Source organism: Periplaneta americana, chromosome 17 (assembly GCF_040183065.1).
Source record: "Periplaneta americana isolate PAMFEO1 chromosome 17, P.americana_PAMFEO1_priV1, whole genome shotgun sequence".
Taxonomy (NCBI): domain Eukaryota; kingdom Metazoa; phylum Arthropoda; class Insecta; order Blattodea; family Blattidae; genus Periplaneta; species Periplaneta americana.
The window spans coordinates 32,192,737-32,211,297 of record NC_091133.1 but is presented as its reverse complement, the minus strand read 5'-3'; the positions used below and the strand labels follow the sequence as shown (position 1 = coordinate 32,211,297).

Sequence of the window (18,561 nt, the reverse complement as noted above, 5' to 3'; positions counted from 1 at the left end):
GCCATTAGACAAAGTATACAAAACAAAAAAAGAATAAATAGATGATGAAAGTTAACAGAGTAAGAAAAATGGAAAATAAGTACACAAATATTATATTATATTATATTATATATTATGTTATATTATATTATATATTTTCAGTCCGCAACTCACCTGGCGAGACATTCAGCACCTGACAGTTCTCACATCCAAACGAAACTCGCTGTTCGATGCGAAAGGCCGCTTCCACTGGACAATGAACGGCGTTGGGCTGGAGTTCAACCACCTATTCGGTTTCGGCGTTCTAGACGCTGGTGCTATGGTAGCACTTGCGAAGCAGTGGAAAACAGTGCCCGCGAGATACCACTGTGAGGGAGGCACTGTCACGGAGACACAGTAAGTCTGCGAACCTTCAACTAGTTACTCTTCCTCATCATGCCTTCCTTTGTTACTTGATCTTGGTGAAACTTAGGAGATGGTGGTGGACAGATAGCGTGTTTAATATTTCTGTCTATGCAAGTAATAGAGAGTTTTGCTCTTATTCAGTTTCAAATATAGCAGTTTTTTTGTAGTGTTATTTAAGATATTTTGAATATACTACCACACGTTTAACAACTGCAGTAAACTGCATGGAAACACCATGCGTATTACATGTTATTGTAATTTAGGCTATTTCAAAACATGTAAGAAACAAGTTTCTCACGAGGTTAAAATATTACTATTTGAAATAACAGCATGAGATAAAAATCCATCTAAAAGTCTGAAATTCTCAAAATTGTCGAACTCTATTTCTGTGGTTACACTAGACGTCTTTTTATTTTCCCCGTATATTTGTGTACTATATTACATAATTCCGTGTTTGTTCGTCATACGTTGTTCCTTCAATTTTCTCTATTTCCGAGATTTTTAAACTTAACATGATTTGTATCTCCATTCATTCATTCATTCATTCATTCATTCATTCATTCATTCATTCATTCATTCATTCATTCCTTAGCTTACCATCATTACAATTTCTCATTCAATGTTATTTTCATTAGCCTATATATTTTCTTTAAATTTGTAATGCTATTATTTGAAAAATAGTGAATATTCGTAGTATAGTCAACAATTCTGTGGAGATTCCTTGCAGTATTTATTGCATGTACAAGTGGTGCAAACTAGCGGGAAAACCGTTAGTCAGGTCATTAATGTTGATGGATGATTACAAACAAGTCAAGCAACAAACAAGTCAAGTGCCATTATCTGTGTTGTGGGTAGTTTTCTAGAAAAACGTGTAATTTTAAACGCTTAAATTGTGACATCGTACGAAATTTTAATCAGTGGCCGAAGGTACAATAGTCTGTTATGATCTGATAAAGAATCTTTTTGAACAGAGGGATGGGAAGTCATTATCATGCAGACTGTTTTCCATGTCGCAAGAAAAAAATACAGATGGTGTACTGTTTAACTTTTTTATTTTGAACATATAGACAGAAACTGCGTGCGATATTTTGCTTCAACCAATTAGAAATACAGTAGTTGCTTTTCCACTTCAGCTTTTAAAGTATTTAATCGGTGAACTTAGTAATTTTCCAGAACTAACTTTAAGCAAAATTCTTTGTTTACATTTATTATTTGCATTTATTGTTTTCTTCTTCATCACTGTAACGTATAGGCGAGCTGTAATACTCATACGTATTACTCGACTAACGCCAGTGGAGTCCTGCAGCCCGCAGCGCCACTTGTACTGCTCCTGCGTTTGTAGAGCGTGATCATTATAGTTCACATTACGGCCGCGGATCCAATCGCCTCGGTCGAGTAATACTTGTTGACTCCAAACAGTGATCTTTTATAGCTTTGTCACGGTTCCGTATAATTTAAAATTGTTCTGAGGAACGACAATTTAAATTTGTTACAATAAAATTTATGTAAATTTAAGGGGAAAAAAACTAGAATTCGTTCAATCATTTACTATCAGAATTCATTGCTATCTTAAATTGCGTTTTTATATAAAAAAACACTGCTAAATGTTTCGTTTAAAACATTTTTTTTTCTCGAAACGCAAGCAAAAACTAGCAAAGTTATATTAAACTTTCCTGTTTGAAATATTTCAAAGATTTATCACCTGAAATTAATGATGTGACGTACTGTACTTTTCATCGAAGATAAGTGTTAAGATTGTGTAAAAAAAATACCGTAACTTACATTAGAGTTGTGGAAAATAGATACTGTATTTCTTTTCGAATATTATTATTCAGTCCCATCAATATACGGGGATAGGTCTTCTGAACTCTGCATTATAAGTTAAAACAAGAACTGAATAGACCCAGATTAGAGGAATTTAATGGATATTTGTAAAAATCTTGGGAAGAAACAGAGTCTTTCAGATCCAATATGTAACTGGTAAATAACGAAATGCCATAAATAATTATTTTTATAATATGAAAGAAAAAATTTTTAGGCCTATAAGGAGCATGTCCCAACTGAAGCTTAGCGTTACCATTATTACAAATTTCGTTAATATTAATAACTATATAATTTGTTTCAGCACTTCTATTTTGAAGGTCTAGAACATGGATGGGCATTTACTCGTTCGCGAACCGGAAGTGCTTCCCTCCAATGCCGAGAGATGGGGCTCTGATTTACAGTGCCATACAAAACAAAACAATTGAAGGAGTCAGAAGCAAAGGGGTATAATAGCACTATAGTAATTTTTGACAAAATGTGATTGAAAATGTTTAAGCTTTCGTAAATTCCGTGAATTCTTAATTTTAATTTTTATGTACTGTATGATCTGGTTAAAATATATATATTTATATCCCTTTTCCACTAAAATTGCTTATGCTTTAGCATTCCCTGGGTACACTTAATTTTATTCTTGGAAATGTCACTTTTATCCCTTTGCACATGACTCCCTGAATTCGAGTTGACTTATAGTCATGGCGCTTTCAAAGGCAACGAAACAACCACTTAAACGCAAATTTCATTACGAATGGGAAGAACAGCTTTTTTTCTACGTTGCCAAAATATTCTTTGCCTCTCATGCTCCGAAATACTAATTGGTGTCCACAAAGGCAATTCGCAAAGACATTATGTAACCAATCACGAAGGTCACAGAAATATTACGAGGGTTACGTTTTGTCTTTTGAGATCGCTGAGGATATCGTAAGGCATGCATGGCTATGTCTAAAACAGTTCATTGACGGGAATTCATTGAAACTTCTGTGGTGAAAGTAGCTGGAAAAATGTTCGGAATACCTACACGATTTTAAAAGCATTAAACAGTTCAGGCATAATACTGTTAAACATTTCAGTCTTTCAGACCGAGTCTATTTTAAAAATCTGAAAAGTGATTTTGTTCTCAATTATCAGCTCGAATTAATATCAGTGCAAAATAATACTTTTTAAAAATTAAAATTAAAACTTCACGGAATTTACGAAAGCTTAAACATTTTCAATCACATTTTCCCAAAACTAACTAAAATGCTGTTATATCCCTTCAATAAATTATTTTGATTTATACCATAATGAAGGAATAACACGAAGAGACCGGCACTGTAAATCAAAGCCGAATCTTTCGCCGTTGAAGAGAGGTTTCGAAGAACTTCCGGTTCGCGAACCTGTAAATGCTCATGCATTGTCTAGATCAAGAAGCTACGTATCCGAAATGTGATTTACGACAGTTCTTCATTTTAGATAGTTGTTTACTTTTGTTATAAGTGCTAATTTATTAAACTCTTAAGAATAGGCCTATAATGAAGTAATGGCAGTTGATGTTCTCATAACTGTTAATTGTGTTTTCTTACTCAAACTAGGGGGCGGATTTCAGCATATTTGCATGTTTTGTTCCTTGGTTTCAAATCATAAGCCACAATTATTAAACACATTTCAAGTTATTTGCAACCAAATGTCAAAAGTTTTTATAGTACATATTTATGTGCATATTTGAGGGATAAATGCATATTTCAGCTTTTGGTGCATATACAGTATTTGGTTTTTAATCAATCTGTTATACCAAAGTTAAGAATACGGAAAATCGGAAATATGAAATACAGAAGAAACATAGACATTGAAACATATTACATTAGTTATAGCCTACATTATTTTTCGCACCGTCAACATGCAGACAATGCACTGTTGTAGGCGAATCATTGTGGAAAATTCCGTGGCAATAAAAAAAGCACTCCATAACTATAAATGCATTGCTGACTCTGCAAATGTATAATATTGGCACTTTATGAAGAATGAAAGTTGAGATTAAAAGAACAGATAATCAAAACGAGAAGACGTGTTATCGTCTACTTCACACATGCATTAGATTTTGATAGTTTTCACGATAACGCTGCAATAGGCTATAATCGACGGTGAGGTTAGCCTACAGGATGTGTTTAAAGATTTCTTTTCGCTCGCTAAACTCAGATTTCATCGCCTGTTAACAATAGGCCTATTATAGACAAGATAATACAATTTTCTGTTTTCTACTTGTGGACGTGGAAAATCTGAATATTTCATTTTATTATCGTGGCAAGTCAGAGAAACTTCGACAGTGTGTTGAGTGCATTATATGTTAGAAAATATTAATCCCCTAATTTTGGATTAGTGTTGTCAACGACGCTAACGAAAAATGATCGGAATGTACTGCTTAAGCAGTGGATTGAACGCAAATAACTTTAACAACTGATGGTGTCTCAACAATGTACAACAGAAAAACTGTCGGTAATAGTATTTTGCTTAATATTATATATATACATATATATCTATTTCTATTTCTATTTTAATAGTGCATATTTCCTGGTTTTTAGGTGCATACTTTACGTGCATGCATATTTTTCCGTTTTCTTGGTGCATTTGAATGCACATAACACATTACATAATTAGACACTGTTACAAATCTTTCATTTTGATAAGTCATCTTTTATTGTTGCATATGATAAATATCCCGATTCCAATTATCTTTTTTAACCAGAGTAGTTCTGACGATGTAAGGAATTTAACAAAGTAGTAAATTGATAAGTCATTTTTTTCCACCGTCTCATAGATGTCGAAGCAAAGCTACGTGTCGGTATTGTCTTAAGGGAATTGAATGCACATAACACATTACATAATTAGACACTGTTACACATCTTTCATTTTGATAAGTCATCTTTTATTGTTGCATATGATAAATATCCCGATTCCAATTATCTTTTTTAATCTGAGTAGTTCTGGCGATGTAAGGAATTTAACAAAGTAGTAAATTGATAAGTCACTTTTTTCCACCGTCTCATAGATGTCGAAGCAAAGCTACGTGTCGGTATTGTCTTAAGGGAATTGAATGCACATAACACATTACATAATTAGACACTGTTACAAATCTTTCATTTTGATAAGTCATCTTTTATTGTTGCATATGATAAATATCCCGATTCCAATTATCTTTTTTAACCTGAGTAGTTCTGACGATGTAAGGAAATTAACAAAGTAGTAAATTGATAAGTCACTTTTTTCCACCGTCTCATAGATGTCGAAGCAAAGCTACGTGTCGGTATTGTCTTAAGGGAATTGAATGCACTTAACACATTACATAATTAGACACTGTTACAAATCTTTCATTTTGATAAGTCATCTTTTATTGTTGCATATTATAAATATCCCGATTCCAATTATCTTTTTTAACCTGAGTAGTTCTGACGATGTAAGGAATTTAACAAAGTAGTAAATTGATAAGTCACTTTTTTCCACCGTCTCATAGATGTCGAAGCAAAGCTACGTGTCGGTATTGTCTTAAGGGAATTGAATGCACATAACACATTACATAATTAGACACTGTTACAAATCTTTCATTTTGATAAGTCATCTTTTATTGTTGCATATGATAAATATCCCGATACCAATTATCTTTTTTAACCTGAGTAGTTCTGACGATGTAAGGAATTTAACAAAGTAGTAAATTGATAAGTCACTTTTTTCCACCGTCTCATAGATGTCGAAGCAAAGCTACGTGTCGGTATTGTCTTAAGGGAATTGAATGCACTTAACACATTACATAATTAGACACTGTTACAAATCTTTCATTTTGATAAGTCATCTTTTATTGTTGCATATTATAAATATCCCGATTCCAATTATCTTTTTTAACCTGAGTAGTTCTGACGATGTAAGGAATTTAACAAAGTAGTAAATTGATAAGTCACTTTTTTCCACCGTCTCATAGATGTCGAAGCAAAGCTACGTGTCGGTATTGTCTTAAGGGAATTGAATGCACATAACACATTACATAATTAGACACTGTTACAAATCTTTCATTTTGATAAGTCATCTTTTATTGTTGCATATGATAAATATCCCGATACCAATTATCTTTTTTAACCTGAGTAGTTCTGACGATGTAAGGAATTTAACAAAGTAGTAAATTGATAAGTCACTTTTTTCCACCGTCTCATAGATGTCGAAGCAAAGCTACGTGTCGGTATTGTCTTAAGGGAATTGAATGCACATAACACATTACATAATTAGACACTGTTACAAATCTTTCATTTTGATAAGTCATCTTTTATTGTTGCATATGATAAATATCCCGATTCCAATTATCTTTTTTTAACCTGAGTAGTTCTGACGATGTAAGGAATTTAACAAAGTAGTAAATTGATAAGTCACTTTTTTCCACCGTCTCATAGATGTCGAAGCAAAGCTACGTGTCAGTATTGTCTTAAGGGAATTGAATGCACATAACACATTACATAATTAGACACTGTTACAAATCTTTCATTTTGATAAGTCATCTTTTATTGTTGCATATGATAAATATCCCGATTCCAATTATCTTTTTTAACCTGAGTAGTTCTGACGATGTAAGGAATTTAACAAAGTAATAAATTAATAAGTCACTTTTTTCCACCTTCTCATAGATGTCCAAGCAAAGCTACGTGTCGGTATTGTCTTAAGGGAATTGAATGCACATAACACATTACATAATTAGGCACTGTTACAAATCTTTCATTTTGATAAGTCATCTTTCATTGTTGCATATGATAAATATCCCGATTCCAATTATCTTTTTTAACCTGAGTAGTTCTGACGATGTAAGGAATTTAACAAAGTAGTAAATTAATAATTCACTTTTTTCCACCGTCTCATAGATGTCGAAGCAAAGCTACGTGTCGGTATTGTCTTAAGGGAATTGTAGAAACTTACAAGAACTCTTGTCCACATTGGACAATGTAATATGTTTTCGCACATGCATGCATACATACATACAAACATTTAGTCTTAGAAAAAAGTTTTGTCACATAGATACCTTATATGTTCCAGAAAGGAGTCAGTGCGCATGAAACATAACTGATAACTAAGACGAAACAAAACTAATTCTATTACCTCAATTAGTCGTCATCCTGTCAACTAGGTTGATCGTCCTCTGTTCATGCGCACTGCATCCTTTCTGGGACTTGTAAAGCATCTGTGCTACAAAACTTTTTCCAACACTGTATTCGAAACGGAAATCGGTCCCACCTCGGAATAGCTCGGGAATCTTCGTATGCGCTGTGTTTAACGCGTGCGTTTTACATAGAAAGATTCGAAGCACGGTGTGTGTAACGAGAAGAAAGAGCTCTAAAGCTAAGCCATAAAGACTTCGCAGAGAATATGTCGTTTCGTGACATACAGATACGTCGCTGCTACGACTTGACTTCACCCTCGGACCTCGAAGCTTGATATTTTCCCGTGTGAATCTTGCGATAACCCGAACGACACAGACTTATTCATGCTAAAGGATAGCGACCATTTTCCGTGTTAAAGGTTGTACATACTTAAGTACGTACGTACATCTGGCATATTTTCTGCGTTGACAATAAAATTTTGAGAACCGATGAGTGTAAATTGAGTCAAGGAAAACACTGGTTATCACCTAGTACTCATACTGGTCATGAATATCTGCTTTATTGAGAGCCAATAAAAGTGCAGGGTTGTGGAAGCATAAGGAAGATCACGGTTGTTAAACAGAAGAAAGTGAAATAAGAATAAAAGACAAAGGCATGTGAGACTGTTGGAGGAAAAAATACGGCCATTAGTAATCACAGAGGAATCGTTATAACATATGTTTGTAATGAAGGAAGGAAATTGTAAGGTAAGGACAAAAATATCATTTATATTAATCCAGATACCGTGCTGGTCTTGAATCAGGAAGATTATATAAAATGTTTACTTCCTTGGATATAGTGTAAATATAGCCTACTACTGCAGTGATTCTCAATGAGGGTACTGGAATATAACAATAATAATAATAATAATAATAATAATAATAATAATAATAATAATAATAATAATAATATTTTTCTATTTTCTATGAAAATTTGAACATCACACTACTTTGCGTTAAACAAAAAATTAAATTGTTTTCCATTAAACTTAACAACAAATTTGACATTACTATATTCTGCAATCTACATTCTTCTCTACATCGCAGGCAAGGACCACAATATAGCAATGCGAGGAAGAGGAAGGTGACTTCTTATGAAAAAGATTGAGAAATACTGTATTTTTAGTGGGTTATTTTACGACGCTGTATCAACATCTTAGGTTATTTAGCGTCTGAATGAGATGAAGGTGATAATGCCGGTGAAATGAATCCGGGGTCCAATACCGAAAGTTACCCAGCATTTGGTCATATTGGGTTGAGGGAAAACCCCGGAGAAAACCTCAACCAGGTAACTTGCCCCGACCGGGAATCGAACCCGGGCCATCTGGTTTCGCGGCCAGACGCGCTAGCCGTTATTTCACAGATGTGGACTACTGTATTTCTCTGTCTTCACATTTCATTCAAACTTCACCCATTTCGTCAATTAAATTGCATCCTATTCGGCAGAATACGCCCAAGCAATTAATATATCTTGAAAATATAAAACATCGTATGTTCTGTGCTCAAACTACCGCATTCCATTTGCAGATTTCTTTTATCGGCCAATCAAAGTTCAATTTGCTTGTTTACGAATAATGACGACCTTTCCGTTTTGCAATTATAATAAATAATATACAATAATAATAATAATATATTTATTTGCCATTAAATAATATAAATTACACTAGGCTTCCTTAAAAGGAAACATTACAAATTAAAGAAGTATATAAGTTATTATCATTCACTCCCAAATTAAAGTACTCGTCAACAGTAAAAAAAGCTATTTCAGTTAACCACATTAAGAGAGATTTACTAAAATGAAAACGAGCAACACATTTGACATTAACATCCAAGATGTTGAAAAGTTATACTGGGTGTTCATTTGAAAGTGTGTCATGACGTCACTGTTGTGAGTCAGCGATTTGAAGCGAGTTTCAGCTTTTATGTCAGAGAAGTTGCCTATTAATCAAGGCGTTCAATCTGAACTTGAGAACGTGTATGGTATAACTTGAACGTCGTAGCAACAGATAGCTGTCTGTACTGTCTGTGTGGTACCATAACCTCTTTCGAACTGTGTTTTGCGCGGCCAAGTCGTACGCAGGGTATTTGTTATCATCGGTTGAATATGGCAACATTCCACAATACAAATAAAAAGCTCCGTGTCCATGTTGACCGTCGAATTTAATGTCAACAAATACGTAAGTTATCGTCTTAACCCTCTCCCATATCCCGACAGTAAGAAAAAAACTCACCTCAGTACGTGTTTCCAAACAGTTCTCATCCCTGCCGCTACCGGCGTTACCGTACATATCAGTAAGTACTCTTCAGAATGAAAGCCGTACTTGCTATGCAACTTCTCTGACACATATGTAATACACCTCTGCGGAAGTGTAGGAAGATTGAGTTCTCTAGGCTCATCGACTAGCCATATGACGGCATACAGCGAGCCATGACACACTTTGAACTGAACACCCAGTATTTCCCATTAAGGCGCTACTGTTTCCACCTCCGGCCATCGTTCGATAACGATGAATACCTCGTTGGATGAAAAGGAGTTTACAATCAAATAAAATATATAAGCATTTACCTTGATAACAATTTATTAAATAAAACAAGGTAGCCTAATAACAAATTTTAAACTATTGAAAAATTTAACAATAAAGTTATACATAAAATCTACTAAGACTTTGGATAAACAATAGTATACATAAATATATAAATTACATGCATAAATAATAAGATGAGACGAGAGGATAATGATTATTAAATACGAAATAGAAGTCTAGAAAAGAGGATAGAATATATGAATGTGAATGCCAAGCTCAAAAACATATCTTCGGTACAAAGAACTAGGGATGATTCGGAAACGGCAAGTGGAGAACCCAGAAAGAACGACTTCACTCGCATTCGTTATTACAACGACCCCAAATAGTAAATGTAATTAACAGCCAAGAAAACCATAAAGTGACCCCTATAATATTAGAATAATAGATGAAATTAATGAAATAATAATCTCAAATCAAAACTGCCAGACATAACTCAGTTTAAACACAACATGTCACCCAATTAAATGTGTTAAATCTCAAAATATGGGATAATAAATGTAACATGAAAACTAGTATGAACGTTAGCGAATGAAAGTAAAATTAATGAGTAGGCCCTAATAAACAATTAAAGTAATCAGGAACTGAAATATTTCAATAAATGAATGATAAAGCAAATAATTTCTCATTTCGATCTGTAAATAATAAAAGCAGTCTCACGAATCTTTAGTCCAAAGACAATGCTAGATTTTCTCCATAAAAGATATTCCAGCAAACCACGGCCGCTTCCGATCTCCCATCAGCTGACAGATTCGTCTCGAGAAAACACTCTATGCCTCAATGCAGCGTCGTCTCTATGTCACGTCCGACGTCAGACTCGGCACAGCCCACATTCGATGTCTGACGTCCTCTCGAGCCGAGCTCTGACTCTCTGACTCTCCCCAGAGCCGGTCTGTCACTCCATCACGCTGTGAACAAAGACCGCCAACGTGCCAACGGAAAAATTTCAAATAAGAACCAATAAGAAAAAAGAAATTAAACCAATGAACAAGCTAATATGAAACTGCAAGTCATCTAGTTCTCCACACACACATATTCAAACATAAAAATTAAAGAAATTTAACACAAAAACAAGGTTAAATCAGGGGGAAAAAAACGAAGCCGGGGACGATGAGTAAGCAGGATGAAAAAAATCAATAATAAAGAAATACAAGTGACGAGAAATAAATGTCACACCATAATTTCCCAAATTTTCATTATTTTGAAAGTGCGTCAGCGTTTAAGACACAAATCATCGCATGACTTAGTGCTATAATCATGAATTTTTAATCTAATACAATAATTTTCAAGATTTTCTCTTAGAAAAATCAGACAAACAAGGATATAAATCCCTAGAAAAGTTACAATTTTATAATTAATTAATCATCTTTTACAATGTTCAATATGAGATTTTCTTGCCATGATAAGTAAACTTGTTTTTGTAATATAAAAATCTTGCTAGCAGTAGGTGAATGGCCTCAGATATGTAAATACAATGGCAATGGAAAAGGCCAAAATATACATTACTAGGAACTTCTTGACTTACATAATTCACTAGTCTCCTAATAACATACAACACTCGAGACAACTTATTACAGATAAAAGATACATGTTCATTTCACAGTAGTTTTTAATCTAAATTAAATCCAAGTAGTTTCACGGATGAAAAAGTATTTCGAACTCCTCTCAAACTAAACTTCATTGCTTGAGTCTTATCCTTACTTAAAATAAATTCATTGCTGGCAAACCAAAATTCAACTGCTTCCATGTGCATTTAATATTTCGAGATCTTGTTTTATATTTAAAAAAGACATCATCAGCGTATAAAACAGGAATAGTATATGCCATTTATTATATTAATAGTTAATAAAAGGGACACAAAGATTGATCTTTGTGGCACCCCGTAATTTACTTTAAAAATCAGATAACTTTCCATTCAAAAACGCATACTGATTTATGCTAGTTAAATATAAATGAAATATATTCAAAGCAACTCCTCGAATGCGGTAATATTGTAATTTATTCAACAACAGATGGTGTGAAATAGTGTCAAAAGCTTTACATAAATATAACATTATGAGAGATGCAAATGATTTACTTTCAAAATCCAAAATAATATTGCAAACCACAGTCTCTATAACAGTGACTGTAGATCTACCTTTTCGGAATTCAATCTGTTTAGAAGCAAAAACCTTATGTGTCTCTAAAGAATTGTCCAATTGATCTTTCATAATAGATAAAAATTTTTTGGAAGACTCTGGTACTGTACCAAAGAAATAGATCTGTAGTTTTAGTTTTCTACACTGTCCTTTCTTCTCTTTTTATGCATAGGAATAACTTTACTTACTTTATATGTATGATATATAAAAATACTCTCACTACTTCATCCAAAATTAGGCCTATTAACTTTAATCTGTGTGTAAAGCAGCATTTCTTCAAATAAATAGTAATACCAGGAGTTTTGCTCTAACAGTGACTTAGTTTCCTGATGGGAAACCTGGTTTAAATGTAAACACATTCTGCGAGGTTTTGGTGCACATTGTAGTACGGAATAGGTTTTTTTCGGCCCTTATTCTGTCGTTACTTCATTATTTACATAACGTCATATTGCTGACTTTAAATAGTATTTATTTTATTTACCAAGAGACATGACTGGTGTGCATAAAGTTGAAATAAATCCCTTTTAACCTATCAATTTTACACATAAACACCCAAAGTATAATATACTTTAATCACCAGTATAAGGTTGATACAGGACGCTATACGTAGTCTTTATTGCCGATAGTAGTATGCATTTTATTATGACTAGCGATAAAAAAAATCATTCGCGAAAATTTAGTGTCCCTAGATAATTATAAAATGAAGTCTATATTGTAGACTACTTATACTTCTTTCTGTGCACGTACCTACTATGGAGAATCACATCATGTTCTTCTTCTAAAGTTTGCTAGCTTAGGAAAATTTTTAGGGAACACAAAATAATTGCTTTTATCCACGATCGCGATAAGAAAAAATATGAAGTAAGAAAGGAATCACAATCTCATATTAAAGACAAATAGGCTATAACAGCGAGCAAACTTTTTTAACGTTCTGACTAACCTATTGCTGTTCTAGTGAGTATAATCTTCACTAAAGTGGAAACACATTTCGCACTTTCCATTGATTAATGCGTACAATTCTGACATTCTGCGTTTTCCATTTAACTATTCTATGTATTAAGCATCGCTTTTAGTAGAAATAATCTATGCGCACTTTACCTTTGCTAGAAAACCTGAAAACTCAGGTATGTCCTATGAAAACAACTACTGTTCACAACTCATAGTTACTCCAAACTTGGAATCCTATATAGAGGCAGTATGGGCAGAGAAGGGTGTAAATTTTATCAGGCCGTGCTTGAATAAATGTAATTGAAGAGAAGTGAAGGCCGAAAATCACAATGTGTTTTAGGTACAAGACATGAAATAGACGCTAAAATGTTAACAAATTAGCAAATGTATTGACAAAAGCGAAGAAACCAACATTAGACGTATACATTATAAACTATTATAAATATTATTTCAGAGTCCAAACTGTGTTAAAAAAAATTAAACTTTGTTAAAGGTACGGGTTCTGTCACTTAAAATGATATGTATACATCTAAATGCATTTGAAACTCCACAAAAATTGTTTCAACTGTTGCCTTCGCAATAAATTGCCAAAACCTTCTCTGAGTTCTGCAGAAAATGTTTGGCACTTGTTGGTGAAAATTAGTTTACAAGCAGAAAAAGAACGTGCTACATCAACAGACGTAACGGGGCATACTTCAATTTCGGCACATGTTCAACTGGATTGTTGCATTAAGATATGCAAGACATTATTCATACTCTGTACACCAGGAATCACTCCTTGCAATATATGGCAATACGAGTATTTCTGTTGTCACAAGCCAACCAAGATATTATCATCGAACTTTCTAGTGAACTGTTCTAAGTCACAATTTGGTTTTCGATTTTGATTTATATCTAATGTAGCTTTATCTGGTTTTTTTATTTCATATTATACCGAAATTCTAACAGAAATTATTACTCTAATTCAAATTGTTTCTTAAAAATCACTTCGTCATCAGACGATTGGCGCGCTTATCAGCTGATTCGGAACTGCGCTCTGACGTGGGTTCGATTCCCGCTTGGGCTGATTACCTGGTTGGGTTTTTTCCGAGGTTTTTCCCAACAGTAAGGTAAATGTCAGGTAACCTATGGCGAATCCTCGGCCTCATCTCGCCAAATATCATCTCACTATCACCAATCTCATCGACGCTAAATAAGCATGTAGTTGATACAGTGTCGTTAAATAACCAATTAAAAATAAAAAAGTATCGTGCTTTCATTCTTATCCGTGTGTTGTTTCTACTTTTGTATGTATTTCATTTATTATCCTGTATTATACCCACTTTTCATTACATTATATCTTGTTATTTATTAACATCGAATAGGTACTGTAACTGAACTGCGCCCGAACAAAAACTTTTGCTCCTTCGGGCGTTATTATTATGTGCATCGTCTGTATTATCAGAAGGAAATAAATTAAGATTTATTGTTCTATTTATTATTATATGCAGCAAAGCAATGGACAAATTTTAACTTGTTAGGACAGAAATATCTGTAGTAATTATTGTATCAGTACATGTTTTTACCGTAGGAGAACGTCCATGGTACTAAATGGGCATTATACAAATCGCATCATATAGCTACTCCTCTCGGAAAAACCTAAATTTGAGAGTTCAGTGTAAAATTGTCTGGCAGTAAAAATTGTTTGAAGGTTTCAAAGCATCTAAATTACATACACGAAACAGAAAGAAATCACAAAACATCAAGTTATATTAAAATAACTAGTAAGTAGTAATACGTCAGTCGAACAAGTTGTCAGGAATTACATAATAGACAAAATAATTGATTTACTCCGCCTGGTATGTATAGATTAAAACGAAAGAGATTATTCAGTTGAAAATGATCCATTGTTTACTGTTAATTCCTAAATGTATGTAACTGTGTTGACTTAGCAGGAGATATGGTAACGATAACGCTGTCATTGTGTAGTCGTGCTCTGCTCACTGGTGTGGCCGCAGATAAGCGCTCGTCTACTCAAAAGCTGACACATTTCGAATTCAGTTACTGTTCCCACTATACAGATACAATGAACAAACATGAAATTGAATGTGAAACATAGACCGTCCATAATATTTTGTGAAGTCTTAGAGAGAGAGAGAGAGAGAGAGAGAGAGAGAGCGACAAAAGATGACCGGCTGCCATACGCTAAGTCCCCTTCGGAAAAATTCGGTTGATTCCGTGTGAGCTTAGGTTTACATGTGAAAGAATTTCTTATGCACGAATCCTCTCTGTTTTTCCTTTGTTTTATTTGTTTGTTCTTTTTTCAATCTGTTTATAGTTCAAGTGTTATGAATAATCTATAACGAAGATATATTCAAGGAGTAAATCAGGTGCAAAATAAACATCCTTTCCCTAGTCGTGTGAACTAGGCGTTACCCGAAATGGACTTAGACAAATTCACTCTACTGTACAGCGGTCTTTTTGTGTCTATGACTGTACATCTTTCTTTGTGACATGTATAATACAAGTGAAATGACTCCTAGAATTGTCAGAGGGGTAGTTCTGCTCAGCGGAGCGAGTACCACTGCGGAGGAATCGAATATTAGGAATAAAGCTTTCCTCCGGTGATCTCCGGTACTACTGTAGGTTGTAGAGAGAGCATACGGTGGGTTGCGGAGCTCCGGAACAAAGCGACAATCGAAAGACGGAATTCTCAAGGACGACGATAGGCCGACCGAGCGACGAGACTGGCGGTAGTTGTCAGTGCGATAAAATGCACTGAAGTGGATATCCGACACATGGAAATTCTTTCATTCAGTTTAAAGTAGAAGAATTTTGTCATGGGGGGATTATTGTTAAAATTATTTACAATTTACATTATCGGTATTTTAAATTTCGTATACTACTACTACTACTACTACTACTACTACTACTACTACTACTACTACTACTACTACTACTACTATTATTATTATTATTATCATTATTATTATTATTATTACTTACTTACTAACTTATTTAATTACTTACTTGCAAATGGCTTTTAGAGAATCCGGTCGTTCATTCCCGTCCTCACATAAGCCCGCTATCGGTTTCTATCCTGAGCAAGATTAATCCAGTCTCTACCATCATATCCCACCTCCCTCAAATCCATTTCAATATTATTCTCTATCTACGTCTCACTCCTGGATTAGCCCATACGTGTCGCATACCCTTCCCACCTCAAACGTCTGGATTTAATGTTCCTAATTATGTCACGGAAAGAATACAATGCGTGCAGTTCTGCGTTGTATAACTTTCTTCATTCTCCCGTAATTTCATCCCTATATTTTTCTAAGCACTTTATTCTCAAACACTTTGTTCCTCTGTCAAAGTGAGAGTCAAAGTTTCACAACGATACAGTACAACCGGTAATATAACTGTTTTATAAAATCTAACTGCAGCTTTTTTTGATAGCAGATTGGATCATAATAGGTGCTCAACCGAATAATAAAAATACACTTTGTTGAAGGTACAACAGTCTTCCCTACTATATTTATTTCACGTGTTAAAATTAGGTTGCCTTGTTGACTACTTTCAGCCTGTTGTAGGCTATTCTCAGAACTGGTTGGTACTGGTTTTCGCGCCTCCTGATTGTGCTTCATTTGGGGCTGTGTTTGGATAGTGTAATGTGGAGTCAAGAAGTGTGTGTGTTCTGAGGACTTCATGAAGGTGTGTTTTTGTGTGTCTGTATATTTCGTATTGTTCTAGTATGTTTAGTTTCTGGTTTTTTGTAGAATTTCCATGTCTGTATTTATGTTGCTGTAGGTGTGGTTAGCATTTGCGATGTGTTCTGTGTCTGTGGAATTTTGTGATTTTGTTATGGCTGTGATGTGTTCTTTGTAACGTGTTTGAAATGATTTGCCTGTCTGTCCTATGTAGAAGTTGTTGCAGGTGTTGCATTTGAGTTTGTATACGCCTGTGTGCTTGTATTTGTTTGTGTTGTTTGTGTGTTGAGATTCTTTTGCAGGTGTTTTTTGTTCTGTATGCAATGATGTAATTTAATTTCTTGAATGAGGTTGCAATTGTGTGCGTTTTTTTCTTTTCGTATATTAGTGTGAAATATTTTTTTGTGTTCTTGTGTTTATCTCGTATTTCTATGTTTTTTTTAATCATGTTTTGTCTTTCTTATTATGTTGTCTATTATGTTAGGGTTGAATCCGTTTTCTTGCTATGTATTTGATTGTGTTCAGCTCTTCTTGATAGTCTTGTTGACTCGTTGGTATCTTGAGTAGTCTGTGCACCATTGCTCGGAATGCAGCTTGTTTGTGTTGCGTTGGGTGATTGGATGTGCTGTGTATGTGTTGTTGTTTTTGTTGTTGTTGTTGTTGTTGTGGGTTTTCTGTAGATTTTGAATGTGTGTTTGTTGTCAACTTTTGTTATTGTGATATCTAGGAAATTTTTGGATTCGTTGCTTTCAATTTCTAATGTGTAGTGTAGCTTTGGGTGTATTTTGTTTATGTGTTGATGTAGGTTTTGAATCTGTCTTTTGTTTAATTTGTACAGTATTAGTATATCGTCTATGTAGCTGTGCCAATATATTATGTTGTCTGCATATTTCTTGTTGTCTTTGTTTGGTATATATGTCTGTTCTGTGTTTACTTTTGCTGTAGATTTCGCAATAATTGAATTTAATGACATTAATTTGATCAATATCATAAAACGAACACGCTCTTCCATAAATGCTATGAATTTAAAATGTAGAAAGAAATCTGTCGGTTAAAGTAGTACTTCAAACAAAATAAAAAAGAGAAAGAAGTCAAAAATGAGAGAATAAAGAAAAAAATTACACACGTATTACAAATACTCTGATTCGAACCACTTACATAATCGAATAAAGGAATGCTGCTCAACATCACATATACAACCTGCGCGGCATGAATCGGAGGTAACCGGAGGTCTCCGATTGAAAGCGCGTAAACAACTGCTCCGGAGAAAACTTAATCATGCGCAGCACTACAGAAGTCTTTGTTTTAATACATTTTAGAAATGAATTTCCAAAACCTGCAAGTAGTTAGCACAGTCCGTCGTTATTCTCTATTTTCTTTCACCCATTCTACAACGGATTGAATTGAATTTTCTTGTTCTATACTTCTCTCCTCTACTATGCTCTATATGTATTCTATTAAATATAAATGCATTTATATCATAGAAATACATACAATGTTATAATTGAAAGATTTAGCTTCCACTTCCCAAGTTAGGGCTGCCAAGAGTGAAAAAGTGTACTAAATAATAATAATGGCATTAGAAAACATAAAAGAGACAAAGAAGTTAGTTAATTAATAAATAATAAGAGTAAGGAAAAGAAGATACAACATGTAGTTAACAAGGAAACAATTAAACATCGGAATTGTAAATTATTTTTCAATATTTTGTTAGAGCCTGTAACTCCATAAACTGCTGTGATGCGAGATCGTCTATTGATAGGCTGAATTCTCTGCAGAAATTCACTAATCGGCGAGGTATGGAACCTCTAGTTCTAGTTACAGTCCAATCAAGTGAATAGAGTCTAGATCAG

General features: G+C 34.1%; 1 protein-coding gene across 1 annotated transcript in view; it reads left to right on the top strand.

Moving 5' to 3' along the window:
- amon (prohormone processing protease amontillado) overlaps positions 1–18,561 on the top strand; it is a 637,284-nt gene that overhangs the window by 574,387 nt on the left and 44,336 nt on the right. Inside the window, exon 9 of the mRNA XM_069816284.1 lies at positions 142–375. Within this exon, the coding sequence (XP_069672385.1) occupies positions 142–375 (234 nt within the window). The remainder of the gene's footprint in view (positions 1–141; positions 376–18,561) is intronic.